At 38.2% G+C, this 15,430-nt stretch overlaps 1 protein-coding gene across 3 annotated transcripts in view; it reads left to right on the forward strand.

Moving 5' to 3' along the window:
• The window catches only part of ALKBH8 (alkB homolog 8, tRNA methyltransferase), a 48,852-nt gene extending 33,540 nt beyond the window's left edge, over positions 1-15,312 (forward strand). For 2 of the 3 annotated variants that reach the window (XM_049621414.1, XM_049621424.1), the window contains 3 exons: positions 1,908-2,014; positions 11,468-11,619; positions 14,144-15,312. In XM_049621414.1, the coding sequence (XP_049477371.1) occupies positions 1,908-2,014; positions 11,468-11,619; positions 14,144-14,475 (591 nt within the window). In that variant the 3' untranslated portion in view covers positions 14,476-15,312. The remainder of the gene's footprint in view (positions 1-1,907; positions 2,015-11,467; positions 11,620-14,143) is intronic. The other variant, XM_049621432.1, reaches the window with a different exon arrangement.
• Positions 15,313-15,430: the final 118 nt, after the last annotated feature.

Raw genomic sequence — 15,430 nt, forward strand, 5'->3', positions numbered from 1 at the left:
AGCTCACACAGTGAAAAATAAATATTCATCTAAGGAATAAATGGGAGTCTAGTCTCTCAGAATAGTTTCTTGTCAACAGTTTTCATTTCCTTAAGCCACAAATGATTTTCTCTGATAAAAAAAAATTAATAAATCTGCTTGTCATTCTGTCCTCTACGTAGACCTTAGTTTTTCTTCAGAAGATTGAAACCTTCATGTGTTGGTTTTTTAAAAAAATTTTCTTTTTAAATGTTTTTATTTTTATTTTTGAAGGAGAGAGAGATGGAGCGTGAGCAGGGGAGGAGCAGAGAGAGAGGGAGACATAGAATTTGAAGCAGGCTCCAGGCTCCGAGCTGTCAGCCCAGAGCCCGACGCGGGGCTTGAACTCACGAACTGGGAGATCATGACCTGAGCCGAAGTCGGACGCTTAGCCGACTGAGCCACCCAGGCGCCCTTTCGTGTGTTGGTTTAAAAATGGGTCAGAGTGGGTTTTTCTCCCTTTCCCTCAACTTTTTAGTATGAAAATTTTCATATAGGAAAATAGAATGAATTGTATAGCAAATACCTATATATGTACCACCTAGATTCTACAGTTAACTTTTTAACATTTTTGCTTTATCGAATAGTTGTCCGTCTGTCCATTCTTTTAACAGTCCATCGTCTTACGTATACATTTTGGAAAGTTGCAGGTATCATTATACTTCACCCCACAACTTAAGAATTCATCTGCGGTGTTTATAAATAGAATATTTTTAGAGCATGGTTTTTTGAAATTTCAAAAGTGATCATTTGGAACAGATAATTGTTAGAAAATGAAATTCTGTCAGTTCGCTTTATTTTCCCTATTTCCCAGGACAGATGCGAAAGGGAGAAAAGCACCTTGGGTCTTTATAATTCTTTGTAGTTTACGAGGAATTTTCATGTCTGTTGTCTACTTTGAACCGATAATAGTCGGTAACAGTTGTTATGCGAAGTACTGTGCTAAAAGTTCACCTTTAACAAAGATGCTTTGCTAAGTTCCGTTCATCCTGCTGATACTTCGTTGTCATATTTATTTTTCAAGTGGATTGAATTGTTCACTTAAAAATATTTTTTAGCCCCATGGTGTGCCTTTTAAAGTCACCTTTGTCAGCTGCTGCTATGTTTAGACTGAACTCTTTGGCAGTTGGGTTCCTGAGGACAAATAGTTTCCTGGTGTTGTATCTTAATAGGTTGTTATTCATAATAATATTTGAGCACAACCTAGAAAGAGTTACTGAAAATGTTCCTGTGTTCTTCGATTGTCTCCTATAAATTAGCCTTCAGTATCCAAAATGTTGCATGACTTTAAAGGCAAAATGGGTTATATGAGAATAGGCATCTAATAGTTGTTTGGGGGGGGGTGTTATTAATTATTAATATCCTGTGTATAATTATATTATAGAATTTTTATATTATGTGCCAGATAGTGTCTTTTATGTCCATTATATATTTAATTCATGTAACAGTCCTATAAGGACTGAGGAAACTGAGGCACAGAGGGGTTAACTGACTTGTCCTGGGTCATATAGCAAGTAAATGGAAGAGTCAGGATATGAATATTTCAGCCCCCAGTCCTAGCATTTGACCACTGCCTTCGTGTTTTGCACTGTATGTATGGTCCTCAGACCACCTGCATCATAATTTCCTGGGGTGATTGTTAGAAATGCAGATTCCTGGGCCTCATCCTAGACCTGCTAAGTTTGAGCCTATGGATGAAGGGTGTTTTTTAGCCATCCAGTTGATTTTTATGTCCACAGAAGTTTGAAGACCACCGTGCTATACTCTTCTGTAAGCATTATCGTGTCTGAATCCCTGTTAACCTGGAAAGCCAGAATCAATTAATCATTCTTACCCTTGGAGTACATGACATTTTTGATTCATCTTTATGCTTTTGTCTTTCCTTCAAGGTTGTCATGGACTTTAAGCACCCAGACGGCATCACAGTGCCCGTTATGTTGCCTCGTCGGAGTTTGCTGGTGATGACCAGAGAATCTAGATACCTCTGGACACATGGGTATGTATTGAAGTGACCTTGATGACAGAATACCTCTTCCTTTGTGACAGTTCTCATTCTCTCCTGCTTGAGCTGCCAGAACCAGGCCCCATGTCTGTACATTGAGGTGTCCAGGTTTAAATCCCCAGAGATATCTATGCCCCTTTTTTGGTAAATCTTAACCTTTTATTTTGATAAAAGTCAAGTTTAATGGAAAGTTGCTAGCTGGTATAATGAACTCCCCTCACCTTTCACCTAGATTTACCATTTGTGAACATTTTACCATGTGTACATATTATTGTACATATTATCATTATTATTATTGTTATTGCTGAGTCATTTGAGAACAAGTTGCAGACATTATGATCCTCTACTCTTCCATGCCTCATTGCAGTTTTCCTAAGAGCAAGTATATTTATTACATCAGGGGTTGGCAACCTATGGCTTGTTGGCCAGATTTAGCCCATAGCCTGTTCTGTGCAGCTCTTGAGCCAAGAATGGTTTTTACATTTTTATTTTTATTTTTTTAAATTTAGGATTATTATGATTATGATTATTATTTTGGTTTTTACATTTTTAAAGGGTTGTAAGAAACAAAAGCAACAGAGACTATGTCACAGAAACTGTACATGGCCCTCTATGCCTCAAATATTAGCTATTTGATCCTGTTACAGAAAAAGTTTGCCAAACCCTATGATAGAAGGCTGCTGTGCAACTCAAATTCAGAAAACTCAACATTGATAAAAATACTCTTAGCACACACAGTCTTATACAAACCATCTACAGATTTTGCTGGTTGTACTTCATAGTTCAGTCCTGTCAAAGACTGCCAGTAGTTAAAGTAGCAAAACCAGATTTTACTCAAACTGTTGCAGTAGGAGAAAAGGGACCACAGTATAGAATTTGCCCTGATTCCAAATACAACAAGGAAAAGTCAGCATTGATAGCCAAGGAGCTGGGATGGGGGTGGGGCAGTATCAGTAGGGGGAAAATTACGAAGAGGAAACATCAGTGATGGGGCCAGAGCGGGGGGCCGGGGGTGGGGGCACTTCTGGCTAAATCCCCATAGGATGCTTGCAGATCAGAGGTCACCTGGGGGTGCCAGTTGGGGAGTGAGGAATATGTTTGGTTATTGAGGACAATCAGATATCTAGAGTGGGGGATTCTGGTTAAACTGACTCAGCAGGATTCTTTCTAAAATTGGGCTCTTGCCCAAGGATGGGGTTGAATCAGGCTCAGAGAAGGCCAACTAAAGTTTGGTCAAGCAGAGGATCTTTCCTAGTGGTTTATAGTACACTTCCCCTCTGATCTGGGATCCGTCTGTGAGTTCACAGTGTCCTTCCCCTCTGATCTGGGACTCTGCCTATGACATGCTAACTTGTCAGTTCTCTTTAGTCTTCTTTAATTTGAAACAGTTCCTCAACTTCTCTGTGTTTCATAATTTTGGCATATTTAAGGGGCCAGTTGTTTTCTAGAATGTCCCTCACTTTGAGTTTGTTTAACTGAATCTAATCTCAAAGAAATGAGTTTATGCACTTTTGATAAGAATATATCTTTAGTCTTGAGAAGGGAGACATCATACCATTAAAATTTACTTATATTCTACTTAAAATACTGCTGAGTTCTTCACTTACTAATAATGTCCTGCTTGAAGATTTTAACTGATTCATTTTTATAAGAATTCAAGGAAATGAACATGTAAATGAATTTGTAACCTGTATTGAATGTGAACCATAAAAACGGATGGCCTGATTTTGTGCAGTGAGGCTTAAATTTACCTGATTTTTTTTTCATGGCCATCTAAAATATTTTCACTTAACAGTAAATGAAAAAGGTGAGGTGATCCAATGGCTTCAAGTATTCCTAGAATTTTGAGAATATTCACATTTTCTTTTTTTTAGGTTTAAGCATTTTTACTGTTGGTAACGTTTAAACTTCAGAGCAATGGTATTTCAGCAAATACAAAATGAAAAATGACTTTTCATAAGCCTGTGTTATAAACATATTTTAATCTGTTCTGGGTGATGGTACAGATTAATTCTCCTAAACATCATTTTGATCACATTATTTTCTCATCCAATGTATATTGTGCTGTTCATTGTTAAGAGGAGTTATCTCTGCAAGATTGACCAGAGGGCAGTTATGTCTGCCCTCAAATGTTACTTACAAATTCTTAATTTGATCTAGTTCAGATTTCCTATTCTAGTCACCATGCTCTTTACGGCAGATGGGCAGCACGTGGGTCAGATGTAGTGGTCAGGCGTGTTCTCTTTGGCTGGGGTAGTGGTGGTATGTGTGGTAGCATGTTAAAAAATTGTGTACATAAGAAAATCAGGTGCTTTCACATAAAAATCTGAGTCTTCAGTGTCCTTTGAAAGTTGGGAAATGTGAGGCTCCTGGGTGGCTCAGTCAGTTGGGCATCCAACTTCGGCTCAGGTCATGATCTCACAGTTCATGGGTTCAAGCCCAGCATCGGGCTCTGTGCTGACAGCTCAGAGCCTGGAGCCTGCTTCAGATTTCTGTGTCTCCCTCTCTCTGCCCCCACACATGCTTTGTCTCTCTCTGTCTCTCAAAAATGAATAAACATTTACAAAAAAAATTTTAAAAAAAAGAAAATTGGTAAATGTGACAACAATGGGCCCTAGCAGCCCTTGGCCCTGGTTTTATTAAGTCAGTGGCCTTCTTTAGATGAGGCGGACATTCTCAAGTTCTCTGCAGTTCCTGCCTGGTTCTGTGGTTCCCCACACTGAGGCTGAGCATCACCTGTCACTTACCACTGTGCTTGCACTGTTGTGTTTATCTTGTGACAGAGTCACCTGAAAACTAAATAGATCTCGTCTGTGTTACAAGTAGAGAATGGAAAGCTAGAATGGGTGGAAGAGAACACTTTGTTGTTTTGAAATGAAACAATTCCAATGTGTTTAACGGCAAACGACGCATTTGTTTTTATTATTATTATTATTATTATTATTGTTTTTAATGTTTATTTATTTTTGAGACAGAGAGAGAGCATGAACAGGGAAGGTCAGAGAGAGAGGGAGACACAGACTCCGAAGCAGGCTCCAGGCTCTGAGCTGTCAGCACAGAGCCCGACGCAGGGCTCGAACTCACGGACTGTGAGATCCTGACCTGAGCTGAAGTCGGATGCTCAACCGACTGAGCCACCCAGGCACCCCATCAAATGACACATTTCTAAACAAGCCCACCTGCTTCATGAGGGTATTTGACTGCCTGGGGAGGCCCTTATTTATACATTTCTTTGATTCTTCTTTTAAATTACTTTTGGAGCATTTTCTTTGTGCTGGCCCTTGTGCTTAGAGTTTCACACAGTTTGCTGAGTTAACTCATCCTGTCGCAGTGGAAAGTTTGTTCCGTGCTTTGTCCCATTTTTAAAGAAAATTGGAACATAAAGAGGTTATGGAACTTGTACAGAGTCATAGAACCATTAAGTGTCAGAGCCAAGATGAGAAGCCAGGCAGTCTTGCTTCAGGATCTGTGCCCTTAACCTTGATGGTCCAGCTGGACTCGATTGCTCTCTTTCCTCCGAATTTATACGGTGCCCTATGTACCCTCTAGCCTTTCCACTTGCACCAGCCCTCAGCGCAGTAGGCTTCCTTTCCTTTGTTTTTAAAATAGAGCTCAACCTTGACTTCCTTTATAATTTATAAAACTTCTGGGTACATTAGCCTGAAATAATTTCTCCCTTAAACTCCTAAAGATTGTTTGATCCTTGAGATGTCTCTTCTATTGAACTATTATTTAAATCTAAAAAATGTTTTTATCTTTTTATTTAAGATTTTTTCAACTAGATTATAATTTGAGTACAGAAGGAAAAAAAGGATGTTCAGTACTGTTTAAAGAATCCATTCTTGGGGCGCCTGGGTGGCTCAGTTGGTTAAGCGTCCGACTTCAGCTCAGGTCACGATCTCGTGGTCTGTGAGTTTGAGCCCCGAGTCGGGCTCTGGGCTGATGGCTCAGAGCCTGGAGCCTGCTTCCGATTCTGTGTTTCCCTCTCTCTCTGCCCCTCCCCCGTTCATGCTGTGTTTCTCTCTGTCTCAAAAATAAATAAAAAAAAAAAAAAAGTTAAAAAATAAAAATAAAAAAAAAATTCATTCTTTAAAAAAATTTTTTTTAAATGTTTATTTATTTTTGAGAGAGGGACATACAGAATGTAAGCAGGAGAGAGCCAGAGAGGAGGAAAACACAGAATCTGAAGCAGGCTCCAGGCTCTGAGCTGTCAGCACAGAGCCTGATGCGGGGCTTGAGCCTATGAACCGCAAGATCATGACCTGAGCCGGAGTCAGATGCTTAACCGACTGAGCCACCCAAAAGCCCTAAGAATTCATTATTCTTAACCTATGGATTACCCATCGTGGAAAATCTCAGAAAAGCAGTTAAGTATTGCTTGGCCTTTGTCTAAGCTTTAATTGTAGGCAAGTGAAGTAATTGACTTAAAAGAGCCATAACTGGATAGAACTGGAGAGTGTTATGCTAAGTGAAATAAGTCATTCAGAGAAAGACAGATACCATATGTTTTCACTCTTATGTGGATCCTGAGAAACTTAACAGGAAACCATGGGGGAGGGGAAGGGGAAAAAAAAGTTAGAGAGGGAGGGAGGCAAATCATAAGAGACTCTTTAAAACTGAGAATAAACTGAGGGTTGATGGGGGTAGAGGGGAGGGGAAAGTGGATGATGGGCATTGAGGAGGGCACCTGTTGGGATGAGCACTGGGTGTTGTATGGAAACCAATTTGACAATACATTTCATATTAAAAAAAAAAAAAAAAAAAAGAGCCATAACAGAGAACTACTTAGTCCTCAATAGAGAAATTTACTTGCTAATAAGAGTTTCAAGATACTCATTGTACTAAAATATCTTGACTGCATTTAATACCATAGCTTTAATCATTTTCAGCTATCAGGGTAACAATCATATAAAATCAGGCAATGATTGCTTGCTTTTGCTTCTAAAAAATTGCCTTCAGTGCAAGCTGTTTTCCAAGAGCCACTCTCCTAACTTGTTTTATGAGACCAGCATTACCCTGACACAAAAACATGTCAAGGACATTACAACAAAAGAAAATTACAGACCAATATCTGTCATAACAGAGATGAGAAAACATTCTTAAAAAATATTAGAAAATCCGATTGTATGAGATATATAAATACATCATGACCAAGTAGAATTTATCCCTGGATTGCAAGATTGGTTTAACATTTGGAAACCAAAACGTGTAATTCATGACATTAAAAGGACAAAGGAGAAAAAAAAATATTTAATCATCTTGATTGATGCAGAAATTGTATTTGACAGAATCCAGCATCCATTCATGATAAAAACTTGGCAAACTAGGACAAGAAGGAAACATCTTCAGTTGGATAAAGGCTATCTGTGAGGAACCCACAGCTAACATTTTATTGAATGGTGAAATATGGAATGCTTTTTCCTAAGATTCTGAACAAGGCAGGGATGTCTGCTCTCACTACCTCTATTGAATATTATAGTGGGTGTTTTACATAGTATAGTAGGTCAAGAAAAAGATGTAAAGATTATTGAGATTTGAAAGGAAGAAGTAAAACTCTTTATGATTGTGGATGTAGGAAAATCCTAGGAAATCTAAACAAATGTTAGAACTAAACCGTGAATATAGTAAAGTTGTAGCATACTAGGTCAGGATTCAAAAATTAATTTTTGGAAAATGAAATAGAATACTTAAAAATTTTTAAAAAATATTTATTTACTTTTGAGACAGAGAGAGAGAATTGGGGAGGGGCAGAGAGAGATGGAGACACAGAATCCAAAGCAGGCTACAGGTTCTGAGCTGTCAGCACAGAGCCAGATGTGGGGCTTGAATGCAAGAACCACGAGATCATGATCTAAGCTGAAGTGGGACGCTTAACCAACTGAGCCACCCAGGTGCCCCTGAAATAAAATTCTTTTTAAAATAGCATCAAGACCTGTAAAATACTTCGTTTTAGTACCTGAATTAGTTAATTATGATGTGGTTTAAAAAGATATTAGCCTGGGAATTCTGATTCTTTTTTAAATTGAGATATAATTCACATATAAATTGCGTTAGTTTCAAGTGTACAACATAATGATTCTTTATCTGTATGTGTTGTGAAATGATCATCACAGTAAGTCTGGTTAACATCCATCACCACATGTAGTTACAGGCTTTTTTTGCTGGGATGAGAACTTTTAAGATTAACTGTTAGCAACTTTCAAATATACAGTTCAGTGTTATTCACTGTAGTCACCATGTTATACACTGCATGCCCAGGATTTATTTATGTAACTGGAAATTTGTACCTTTGACCAGTTTCACCCATTTTACACGGCTCTGCCTACCCTGGCCCGGCCCCACCAGCCCCACAGCCACCAGTCTGTTCAGCATACCTGTAAGGTTTTTTAACAATGTTTATTTATTTATTGTGAGAAAGAACACGAGTGGGGGAGGGGCAGAGATAGAGGGAAAGAGAGAGAATCCCGAGCAGGCTCCGCACAGTCAGCACAGACCTCTATGCAGGGCTTGATCTCACAATCAAGTGAGGTCATGACCTGAGTCAAACTCAAGAGTCAGATGCTTAACCAAGTGAGCCACCCACGTGTTCCAAGTTTGCTGTGTTTTTGTTTTACATTCCATGTATATGTGAGATTATATGGGATTTGTTTCTCTTTGCCAGACTTATTTCACTTAGCATAGTACCCTCGAGGTCCATTTACATTGTTGCAAATGGAAAGATTTCTTTCTTTTTTATGGCTGAATAATATTTCATTACCCTTCCCTCTCCCCTACACACACACACACACACACACACACACACACACACACACACACGTTTTCTTCATTCATTCATTGATGAGCACTTAGTTGTTTCCAAGTCTTGGCTGTTGTAAGTAATGCTGCAGTGACCATGGACTGCAGATATCTTTTCAAGTTGTTTCCTTTGGAAACAAAAAATCCAGAAGTGAAGTTGCTGGATCATATGATAGTTCTACTTTAAATTTTTTGAGGACCTTCATACTGTTTTCTGCAGTGGCTGCACCAGTTTATATTCCAACCAACAGTGCACATGGGTTCTCTCTTCTCTGCCTGCTCGCCGACACTTGTAATTTATCTTTTTGGTAAGAGCCATTCTAACAGGTATGAGGTGATATCTCATTGTGGTTTTGATTTGTATTCCCCTGATGATGAGTGATACTGAACACATTGTCATGTACCTGTTGACCATCTGTATGTCTTAGGAAAAACGTCTCATCAGATCCTCTGCCCATTTTTAAATGGACTGTTTTTTTGCTATTGAGTTGTAGGAGTTGTTTATATATTTTAGATACTAGCCCCTTACCAATATAATTTGAAATGTTTTTTTTTTTTTCATTCTGTAGCTGGCCATTTCATTTTGTTGATGGTTTCCTTCACTGTGCAGAAGGTTTTCAGTTTGATGTCGTCCCAGTTGTTTATTTTTGCTTTTATTGCCTTTTGAGAATTCTGGTTCTAACAATAAATTGAAGAAACAGTATAACAGTGACAAAATGAAAACAGAGCTGAAATACATTATTTTCACTTCAGGATCAAATCCATTTTAATGATATAGTTGAACTTTCTCTTTTTTAGGTATGTAGAAAAAACGTATCTGGCTCTTAGTAAAGAGAAATCAACACATTAAGTGTAAAATTATGCTTTTGTATAATTTGCTCAGACCTTTGAGGCTTAGCCCATTCTCTCTGAATGTAAAACCCACCTCTATAGGGAGATAAACTTGCTAGGGTAAATCAAGCAGAAAACTTGGCCTCAGATTTAAATCTTGGGGCACCTGAGTGGCTCAGTCAGTTAAGTGTCTGACTCTTGATTTTGGCTCAGGTCATGATCTCACCAGTTCATGGGTTCAAGTCCCACATCAGGCTCTGTGCTGATAGTGCTGAACCTACCTGGGATTCTCTCTCTCTGCCCCTGCCCCAGGTTGCTTCCACTCTTTCTCTCAAAATGAATAAATAAACATTTTTTAAAAAAAGTTTTAAGTCTTAGGAATAACTTAACAAAGGATATGCAACACATATACACTGAAAATTATGAAACACTGCTGAGAGAAATTAAAGAAGACCAGAAAGAACGAAGAGATAGAGATGCCATGATCATGGATAGAAAGTTAATATTGTTCAGAGGTTGTTCCAAGTTGATCTAATGTTTCAGTGTAATTCCAATTAAAATCTTAAGACTCTTTTTATATAAACTGATGAGCAGATTCTAAAATTTATAAGGAAATAGGAAGGGTCTAGAATAATCAAAACAATCTTGAAACAGACGAACAGTTTTGGAGGATTTATTTTACCCAGTTTTTAAAATTTACTAAAGCTACATAATCAAAAGAGTATAGTGTTGGTGTATAGACAGACCATTGGGGCAGAATACATCCACATATATAAGATCAGTTGATTTTTGACAAAGACCCCAGTATAATTCAGGGTGGAAAAGACATTTAAAAAAAATTTTTTTTTCATATGAAATTTATTGTCAAATTGGTTTCCATACAACACCCAATGCTTATCCCAACAGGTGCCCTCTTCAATACCCGTCACCCAGCCTCCCCTCCCTCCCACCCCCCCCATCAACCCTCAGATTGTTCTCAGTTTTTAGGAGTCTCTTATGTTTTGGCTCCCTCCCTAACTTTTTTTTTCCCCCGTCCCCTCCCCCATGGTCTTCTGTTAAGTTTCTCAGGATCCACATATGAGTGAGAACATATGGTATCTTTCTCTGCCTGACTTAGTTCCCTTAGCATAATACCCTGCAGTTCCATCCACGTTGCTGAAAGTGGCCAGATTTCATTTTTTCTCATTGCCACGTAGTATTCCATTGTGTATATAAACCACAATTTATCCATTCATCAGTTGATGGATATTTAGGCTCTTTCCATAATTTGGCTATTGTTGAAAGTGCTGTTCTATCCTGTTTTTCAGTCTTTCTTTTCAACCATTATCTGTCCTTATTTTAAGGTATGCATCTCTTATAATTGACATAGAGTTGGACTTTATTTTTTTAATCCAGTTTGACATTCTTTGTTTAGTTGGATATGTTAGTCCTTTTACATTTAATGTAATTGTTGACTGGATTTAAATGGGTTTTTTTTGTTGTTTTTTTTTTTTTTTACTGTTTGTTTCCTCTTTGCTCCATCTGTTCCTTATTTTTTTCTCTCATAATTGGTATTAATTAAATATTAGTTATTCTGTTTGTATCTCTTGAATAATTTGTTAGTTGTACATTCTTTTAATATGATTACCCTGAGGATAACTTTTTAAAAGATAGAGACTTCTATTTTTTGTTTTCTCTACAATGCTTAACAATTCAGGAAATCCAGTAGATATTTGCAATAAATTCTTCTAAATTTGCTCTGTTCCCTTACTGTTTTTAAAAGGACCTGAAATACTTTTATGAATGCAGTGTTAAATAAATGATTTTGACTGTCGTTTTTAGAATCACACCCAGAAAATTTGATACCGTTCAAGCATCCAAGGGTCACAAAAGTGGAATTATCACCAGTGATGTTGGAGACTTAACTTTAAGCAAGAGGGGAATAAGGACATCTTTTACATTTAGGAAAGTGAGGCAAACACCTTGTAATTGTAGTAAGTATATAATTTTGGTTCCACTGTACAATGGAGTAAATCAAGTGTAAAAATCTTTTAAAGTCCCATTAGAACCAAGGAGAGCTTGGTCTTAACTTCACTAAGGGTATTTTCCATATTTTGCTTAGTGTTGTACTTAATGTAGATTTTTCTTAACCCATCCCCATTAGAGTTTATATTCCTTGAAGGCAGGGACTGCATTTTATTCATCTTTATTTTTCCTAAATATAGTAATTGAGCATAGTTGGATGCCGAATAAATATTTTATTTATTGGAGTCACACTTGTAGGATATTAAAATATCACTTATACAAAAATAGTTTTTATTGGAAACAGCTTGTCTTGTTTCTAAATTACTTCTCATTAACCCAGTGAGGAAGTTAGAGATGACAGATTGTTCCTTAGTAAGTAGGTAACTCTAGGGGGATAAACAGTGGTTTGTGTTTTGGTCAGTTTGGAAATCTAGAAGGGAATAAAAGAAGTGCTCAAAAACATGTCAGGAGTATGTTATTTCCACTTATCTATACAAGTACATCATGACCTGTATTTCTTAGACTCAGTGAATAAAAATCCCTTTCATTTTGTAAATAGTATCTGTTAGAAAACTTGAAATTGCTATATTTGATATCTAGTGAAACTTCAGATTTTTGTTTCTTTTGCTAAAAGTGTCATTGCTACCTTAAAACATCAAAATTTTTATCAATTAAAAAAAAAGCTTATTTAGTATTTGTTGAGTGTCTAAACTGCCAGTAGTTTTATTTATTTTTTTATTAAAAAAATTTTTTTTTAATGTTTATTTATTTTTGAAGAAGGGAGAGAGCATGAGCGGGGGAAGAGCAGAGAGAGAGGGAGACACAGAATCGGAAGCAGGCTCCAGGCTCCAAGCTGTCAACACAGAGCCCGACGTGGGGCTTGAACTCACGAACTGCGAGATCATGACCTGAGCTGAAGTCAGATAGGCGCCCCATAAACTGCCAGTAGTTTTATAAGATACTGAAAAATAAAGCATGGCTCATGTTCTCCAGGAACTGAAGTCTAGTTGGAAAGGCAAGCCAGTTTTCTTATGCAAATGTTTCTTTGTTGTGGACATTAATTAAATGTAAGGCATATTGTAGAAGCTCTGAATGTATATTCAGTTTACAGATGATTTTCACGTTCAAGGCCATCTTTTAGACACTCTTTGTCAAAATGTGTGGGTTTTTAAGGATAAGCGTTGCTCCTCCCTTTAGCTAACTTAGATGTTCATAATTTCCAAGAGAATAAAAATGTTCCTAAGATCAGTTTAGGATAATTCTAATGTATATTGTGTCGGATTCTGATGTGACCGAGATAAGGTAACCTGTCTGTTTTCACATGTACATTTTAGAGCCCTCAGGCTTTCTGTGGCTGCTCTTTTCTGAAACATCCACATAAACTGTTTAGAGCTCCACCTCACACATTAGCATAGATGAGCTATCTCCTGCCCCATTGCTCAAGGTTCAGCACCGTCTAACTATAGGCAGGGAGAATTCCTGAAGCCGTGAACACTGCAGCCCAATTCTTAGCTGCCTCACGATTTCTGATTATTTCCTTTGTCCTGACTGTGGTTTCTCCAGGGACACCACTCCTTTTTCCTTTATTTTCCAGAATAAAATGATGTGTATCATGGACTTTGGCTGAAGATAAAGGGAAATTATAGGACAGCAGAGAACAGACAAGGATTTAAAATGAGTATTAGACATGATTGCAGAGAACAAAAGACAACTTCAGAATTTAGTTAATTAGAATAACAGTATATCCTAAATTTCCTTCGTCATCTTGACTTGATGGTGTTCTCCTTGGAGTTTGCTGATTCGACTGAAGGAGGCGACACCTGTAGTCACTGAGAATGTGGGCTCCGGCGTTCCCACCGGCTGGGTGCAGTTCGGGCTCTACGACTTGCCATCTTTGTTGCTTGAGGATTGTTATTTGATGTTCTCTGCTTCAGTTGCCTCATCTGTAAAGTGGATGCAATAGTACCGGCTCATGATGTTCCTGTGAGAACTGAGAACACACATATAAACTGTTTCAAAGAGTGCTCGTTTAAATGCCTGTGATCATTACCAAATGATGCCCTTTGCTCCTAGGGCTTGTTTTTCTGAGGGTCTGAGGGCCCCAGAAGTCCTGTCTCCTCTGCCCACCAAGAGAAAAACCCTACATCATGTTAGATCAGCTAAATTTCTTCTGTTTGGGCCAGGCCCATCAGGAAGCTTTCCTGAATGAGAGGACCCTTAATCCTGAGTGGTGATAGGCACCTGCATTATATGGCCTGCAGACTTGCAGTCATTTCTGTCGCACATGGATTTTTCCCCTTCTGTGTATGTTAGACCCTTGCACATATAATTAGACTTGTTAGGTACCAGCTATTTTTAAACTGATAAATCAGAGCCTGTTTAGCCCCCGTCACCAAATTTGGATTGATTTGCTTGTTCTTTTAAGAAAACATGATACCTTATGAATCACTTGGATAAAAATGAAAGGTTTTTATTGCTTAATTTTTGCATTAGGTTACCCTTTGGTCTGTGACAGCCAGATGAAGGCGACCCCCCCATCATTTCCAGAGAGCGAAAGAGAAGCCTCACAACTGGAGCAAGAGTATGTCCACCGAGTCTATGAGGAGATTGCTGGGCACTTCAGCAGCACACGACATACCCCTTGGCCACATGTGGTGGAGTTTTTGAAAGCTTTGCCCCGTGGTTCGTTAGTGGCTGATGTTGGCTGTGGAAACGGAAAGTATCTTGGCATCAATAAGGAGTTATATATGGCAAGTAATTGTTGCCTCTGGCTCTCTTTTGCTTTATTTGTAAGGGTTGTTAGCACCTTCTGCCTTATGATATAATGTTGTTTGTTGATAAGGCCATTACAGAAAAGTTATAACCAACAGATGGAAAATTAATGAGCACTCATTCTTATTTATTCCCTGAGAATTTGTGGGCATGCATGCCATTATTTGTAATTTCCCCCTTCCCTTTCCTTAGATTTTGCTTCCTGAGATTATTTTATCAGTAATACTATCTTATATCTGTAAAACTCTTTACAGGTTAGAAAGGATATTTACATTTTTTTTAATGTTTATTCTGAGAAAGAGCTTGCAAGTGGGGGAGGGGCAGAGAGAGAGAGAGAGGGAGAGAGAGAGAATCCCAAGCAGGCTCTGTGCTGTCGGCGTAGAGCCTGACATGGGACTCAATCCCATGAGCCATGAGATCATGACCTGAGCGGAAATCAAGAGTTGGACACCTAACTGAGCCACCCCACGTGCCCCTGGAAAGGATATTTATAGAAGCCATTTGCTTTGCTTTGATCCTCCTAAATATGAGAAAGTTAAAGCAGGTATTTTCTGGTTTTTTTAATCCTTTTATTTATTTATTTGTTTGTTTATTTACTTACATCCAGTTTAGTTAGCATATAGTGCAGTAATCATTTTAGGAGTAGAATCCAGTGATTCATCCCCTACATATAACACCCAGTGCTCATCCTAACAAGTGTCCTCCTCAATGCCCTTTGCCAATTTAGCCCATCCCTCCACCCACAATCCCTCCAGCTAACCTCAGTTTGTTCTCTGTATTTAAGACTCTCTTATGTTTTGTCCCCGCCCTGTTTTTATATTATTTTTGCTTCCCTTCCCTTATGTTCCTCTGTTTTGTATCTTAAATTCCACATGAGTGAAGTCCTATGATATTTGTCTTTTTCTGACTAATTTCAGTTAGCATAATATACTCTAGTTCTATCCACGTTGTTGCAAATGGCAAGATTTCATTCTTTGTGATTGCTGAGTAATATTCCATTGTGTGTGT

The sequence above is a fragment of the Panthera uncia genome, chromosome D1, assembly GCF_023721935.1.
Source record: "Panthera uncia isolate 11264 chromosome D1, Puncia_PCG_1.0, whole genome shotgun sequence".
NCBI lineage: Eukaryota > Metazoa > Chordata > Mammalia > Carnivora > Felidae > Panthera > Panthera uncia.